This window comes from Leptodactylus fuscus, chromosome 6 (assembly GCF_031893055.1).
Source record: "Leptodactylus fuscus isolate aLepFus1 chromosome 6, aLepFus1.hap2, whole genome shotgun sequence".
Taxonomy (NCBI): Eukaryota; Metazoa; Chordata; class Amphibia; order Anura; family Leptodactylidae; genus Leptodactylus; species Leptodactylus fuscus.
In genome coordinates, this window is record NC_134270.1 from 141,830,045 (window position 1) to 141,836,255 (window position 6,211).

At 42.9% G+C, this 6,211-nt stretch overlaps 1 protein-coding gene across 1 annotated transcript in view; it reads left to right on the forward strand.

Annotated features, from left to right (window-relative positions):
- Window positions 1-1,340, forward strand: part of PLTP (phospholipid transfer protein) — a 30,007-nt gene extending 28,667 nt beyond the window's left edge. The window contains exon 16 of the mRNA XM_075277389.1: window positions 669-1,340. Within this exon, the coding sequence (XP_075133490.1) occupies window positions 669-791 (123 nt within the window). The 3' untranslated portion in view covers window positions 792-1,340. The remainder of the gene's footprint in view (window positions 1-668) is intronic.
- Window positions 1,341-6,211: the final 4,871 nt, after the last annotated feature.

A 6,211-nucleotide genomic window follows, 5' to 3' on the forward strand; every position in this document is an offset into this window, starting at 1 on the left:
GTGATATATAGGGTTATATGATAGAGGAGAGAAGCTGAGCTCTGTGATATATAGGTTATATGATAGGAGAGAAGCTGAGCTCTGTGATATATAGGGTTATATGATAGAGGAGAGAAGCTGAGCTCTGTGATATATAGGGTTATATGATAGAGGAAAGAAGCTGAGCTCTGTGATATATAGGGTTATATGATAGAAGAGAGAAGCTGAGCTCTGTGATATATAGGGTTATATGATAGAGGAGAGAAGCTGAGCTCTGTGATATATAGGGTTATATAATAGAGGAGAGAAGCTGAGCTCTGTGATATATAGGGTTATACAATAGAGGAGAGAAGCTGAGTTCTGTGATACATAGGATTATATAATTTGGAGCAGGATTTTTAGCCAAAAAGCAGAGTAAATCTTGACAGGACTCCTAGGAGAGACAATAAGAGTCCTGATAATCACACCCACATAGTGTTTGACAGCTGTCCATGTATCTGTAGGACCATAGTAGGTTCTCAGCCACTGTATATGTGTGTGGGGTCAGCAGGACTCTTACTGTCTTTTATAGGAGTCCTGTTAGAATTTTCTCTTTCGCTGTTAGTGAAAAAGAAATCACCTTTACAAGTTGACTGCAAAAATGAAATTTCATTCTGGCCAAAATTTCTTACAAGGTATCTTCTCTTCAGGGTTTTATACTCATTGGTGGTGATTTACATTTCTCCATGAGTCTCCGAGAAGTCATCGAGAAATACCGTCCTGAACCAACCGCCGCAGCAGAAACAACCCAAGGGACCAATGAGGCTATCTGAGATCCACCATCTTGCAACCTTCCTTGATGACTACTAGAGCTTCATCTAAGATAGTTCTGTGTGAGTTTGCCACAAATCTAAGGTGTCTCTAATTCCAGGACATCCTAAAACTCACCCAAAACAGTACCACAGTATAGAGGACGTCCCAATGAATGTGGTTATACTATAAAAAGGCTCCAATCGGTATGAAGACACTCGCTTCCAGAGAAACTTTACAAATCATGATCAAGTAGAAATAGATACCTAGAACCACTTACTTCTACCAAACTAAGGACTATTTAACAATTCTAAAAAGGAGTCAATCACTTGAAGATTGTAACCATCGCTGAGAAAAAAAATTCTGTTTAACACGTGTGAATAATCTTTAACTAACAGGTAACATACAGAATATACAGTAGGGCAGTCGTGTTTTGAGTTGTGTAGGTCACTTGAGAAGAAAGTCTACAAAGGGCTAAGTAGTGATAGAGCGACTGAACATATCAAAGCTACAGCGGACTCGTCTGCTAGCACCATGTGAACCGTATGAAAAATAAAGAAAAATTAAAAATTTGTAATTTGTGTATATGGTTATTGAGGAGGTCGAATTTCCAAAAAGTGGAGAGAAAATGCCTCTTGTGATATAAGGACACTAAAAAATTTTATGGTAAGGGAAGTACATGCGTAGATGTAGGTCCCTCCCAACCATGTGACCTGCAGCTATGTCCAAAAAAGGGATCCCCTGACCCTCTGTCCCAACTGGTGCCACAGATGCTATGAATGGAGTGGTAGTAGTGTTTGCTTCTGGAGGTCCAAATACAGAAGGGTATGGAATGGGTGTCAATGGTGTGAAGGATGAGGGCAGCATCAGGTTGTAAAATGTGAGACCGTGATCCAGCTGAAAACAAATGGTGGAAGAGGACTCAGAGTCATTAAATAAAATACAAAACCCGATACTTTGCCAATCCCCAGAAGCTCCCGTCTGATGTTGCCAGGTCCCATGCTCTCTAATTCTATGACCTCCAGAAATAATTTGTAATCTATGAGGAAACCTGCTAGGGGTTTAATACTCCTAGAGCACCCCCACAGGATAAATTAAGTATTACATGCTTAGGTGCCCCTAAACATCAGTGTAAGCCGTCCATGTAAACCAGGTCCTTCATAGTTGCTCCTGGTAGCCTCCAACCACTGATTGGGGACTAGAAAGCCCTAATAGAGTGGTGTAAATTGGTTTTCCAACTAAACAACGGCAGACAGTTAACCCTTTAATGTCTGGAAAGATCTGTTGGTCAGTAGCTTTTAGTCATAGAGGGATTCTGTGGGGGAGGCTGTGGCACAAATGGGGCACCAACAGGGGATGAGAATGATGGGAAGCTTGTGTGCATAGACACATTATGAACATGTCTTCAAGGCTTTCTGGGGCGTAAAAGAGAAGAAAAGGGAAATAAATTCTGCAAAAATGAGCAGATGGGGCACTGTTGTCTGTTATGAGAAGCTGCACAGGGGAGCTCAACGTGAGCTTTTGCACCAGAGCCCCTTTAGGTTTTTAGGTGTGCCCATGTCTGTAGATACCACTGCACTGGTCAAAGTTACTGTCTGTCACCACACACTACATATATGGAGAAACAGAGAGTTACGTTTCTGCATTCCCTACATTGTTGTGGTCAGGGCTTCACAGGCTCCTTCTACATTTCCATTGGTTTTGTTGCAAGCCTTGGCTAGGTCCATCACTGTGGTTTCTCTGATGGTGGGGCCGTTGTGTGCTGTGTGTCATGCAGTATTACCGCCCTCTTGGTTACTCTAACAGGTCAAATATCGTTGGAATGGCCGAACAGATATAGATAAACCAGACACTCGGGGTGACAGTGCCGATGAGATGACGCATGTCATTGTGCTTTTCAGATCTGGTTCTTCACCACACACTATTACTATAAATAAAAAATATAAAAAATGTGTAGAGGATCTTTCCTGGAGCTGAGCTATAACACCCCTATTGCTTCCGCGCTTGCGTCATATTTTTTATATATTAATGGTTAAATAACTCTCGCTAATCTTGCTCACCCCAGAATATTTTGCCAGTTTAATCCATATTCTACCAAGAACTGATTTTTTTTAACATTTCCATCATCGCTTTAAGACTATAGATGTTCTTTCTTTATCCTGGCCCGGGTTATGTTCAGTGGGTTTTATTACAAATTATATAGTACGTGATATCCAACTACTCTATAATTACAGCGAGTAATGGCGGCCTTGCGGTAGGCCTACGTATGACAACACTGCACTTTGAAAGGAATACATTCAAGACCTCATGTCCAATTAAACAACCTGCTATGTATATCTACAGCCCGCCAGACAGTCAAAATGGCTGCCATGCCAGATGCGTAACACTTTGATGAAATATTTACGGCATGCTTGGCAGCTTGACATCACCACAATACCCACTGAATGTACACTTTTTGTTGCTGGGTGTACACAAGAACTTTCTGTCCACTTTCTCCTTCAGAATAGCCACAAAAAAACTGATGGGACACCATATGTGAAGGCGTATACCGACATCAGACTGCCCAGGAGGGACCCTGCACGTCATGAAAACTCACACACCCTTTAAGTGCAGAAAATTGTGTGGCCGCTTCTTGTCATGTGTTCAGTCCATCTGTAGCAGCCAATACTCACGTTTTGGGGAAGTTGAAATCGAGGGCGCTGTTAATGGAGTTTTCCGAGCAAAAAAAATTATTTTAAAAAAGGTCTGTTAGTGCTATCAATAGGTTAATAAGTGCACCCAAATAACTTTAGCAGTGTTTTCTGTGATTTCTGGCTTTTTCTAGTGTCCTCTGTATTTGTTTACATCAGTAGCTTCCCGCTGTCTTAGCCTACAACTACCATAATGCATTGCAGTTCATTCAGTCCACCCTCTCACCCCCCTCCCGTTTCCCTAAGGGTCTGTTCACACTGAGTTCTTTGGCAGCGGATTTTGACGCAGAATCCGCCTCAAAATCCGCTGCCAAAAACGGTTCCCGTTGACTTCAATGAGAGCCGCTCACTTCTTTTTTCCGCTAGCTAGTAGTGGAAAAAAGAAGCGAGCTGCCCTATCTTGATGTGGATTCCGGGGCTGACTTGTCCGCAGCGCAAGACTCCCTCTCAATTAGGCCCATTCATTCGGGCCTAATCTAGAGCGAATGCCGCGACGGTATGCCAGTGCACCGCACAGACATTCAGTCTTTTTCCACTGTATGAACAAACCCTATCTAGCCCACATACTACAAGCCCTATCTACCCACCTAGCTTCCTAATTCAGTCCCCCAACCCCCTCCCCACTCCATCATACTTACCTGTCTTGTCGTCCTAGAGATGACTTTGAGGTGCCACTGTCCCCTCTTCTGCCTCTTCCCCTCGGATCCGGAACTACTGCCTGCGCAATAGAACGGCAGCAGAAGCCACGCATGCGCAATAGAACGCCAGCAGAAGCCACGCATACACAATAGAACGCCAGCAGAAGCCACGCATGTGCAATAGAACGCTGCTTCTTTTTGCTTCTGTCGACATTCTATCGCGCAGGTGCTGGCTCCCTGAAGGAAGCAACGGCCAGCAGAAGAGGAAGTTAGTATTGGTGACTATGAGGGAGACGGGAGAAAGGGGAGGAGAACCCGTCTCCAGAAACGCCGAAGCGGAACGTCACCAGGAAATCAGAAAATATGAGGCAGTCACAAGCATAAAGGTAAATATACATTTTTTTTTAAAGGGAGTATATTAGAATTTAGGTGGGGAAGGGAGGGGGGTAGCTTAGAGGTAAAGTTTTAATTTATCCCAGACACCCCCTTTAAGGTTTCCATTGAAAAGTACAATGCTAGAAGGAGTGTGGTGGGTCTGCTGAAAACGTGTGTTTTCAGGCCATTAGTTCCAGATATGAAAGGAATTATCGGCTTATGGAAGTAATATTTCTTACACGTCCAGACACTGACATCTGCTTGAACCTATTAATCTGGGAAATAAAAACATGAAACATTCCATGTTCTCAGAAACAAATTCCACCAGAAATGTGGAAGTCTGTATTTTCTCTTCAAAATATTACAGTATTTTTTTTTTTTTTTCAGTTTTAATGCCAATTTTTTTCTACAGTGAAGTGCAGCCATATTGACTGGCATTATTAGGGTTCCCTCTGTGTTACCCTTCCTATATTGTTAGGGTGCATTCATATCTGCGTTGTTGAATCCATTCTGACATACTAATAGATCTGGAGGGACCCCATTGACTATAATAGTTATCCCTTGCTTTCTCCCTGAAATCCGTAGGTGAAAAAGCTTGGCTTGCCTGACTCTTTCATCTGAGATCTTAGGCGAAATCTGGCGCGGAGAGCCTCCGATGCAGATGTGACTATAGCCGTATACCGTGTACAAATAAACCTACGATATAGAGTATGGTGCTCAAATAATAGTACAATATCCTAACTTCCACACCATTGCCTAAATCACAATGCTATATAAAGATCCCTCCACTATATACTGTGCATATCATATACTGTACTGTAATAGTAATGCCGTCCAATTGCTCAATTAAGACCAACCATATGCAAAGTAATCTAATATCTTTGCAATTTGTGGGAGTCAGTCCCTATGTATGGCGCCCCTTACCATTCGGTAATGTCCCAGTACTGCTCGTGCCCATTCCCTTTAATAGTCCTTGCAGACCGAGATGGTATGGACATTTGCATATAAGGTAAAGAGGTTTCTCCCCCATTCCTTCTATATTAACAGTATTTCTATTTTACCAGAGCCAGCACACAGGGGGTCTATTAATGCGCCATCTTGTGGATGTTTTGTGAACTGCACCTGCCTATACTTTCTATTGGAATTGATGTCCGTGATTGCATCATCCTAGTATGCTAATGTAAAGGAGTGTCCAGTATGATCAGGTGACCTTCAGAACCAATCAAGCTCCCTTGATTGGCCTGCAGGGGGAGTTGAGTGACAGCCTCTCTAGAGAGTGGGGGTTGGAAACCCTGTGGTCTTTTGTTCTTTGGTGTGAAGAGATCTACACATGTGGAGCTGAAAATGGCAGCCAAGCATCAGGGCACTTCAACCAGAGATGTCTTTTCCTCTGTGCTCAAGATTCTCCTCAGAGAGTCTTTTCCTCTGAAGCTCCAAGTCTGCAAGTACTAAAATTTACTGACCTGGTTATCCATACATCTGGGACCTCTGCACGTATCTCTATGCAAGTAAATCTTTGGGACAAATCTATATTTAAGGAGCCCATAGCTAGTCTGACAGAATTTGAGGGTCTCCCGCTGTCAGCACCCCTATTTCCTCTCCTACATATGTGTACCCAGTTTGTTGAGGACTAACCCCCTGGATACAGGCCATCTTTACAAGTATATACAAGTTTAACTACCCAAGCAATTTCCTGCTCCAAGCTCCATCACCTACTAACTGGACACTAGCTACAAAGTA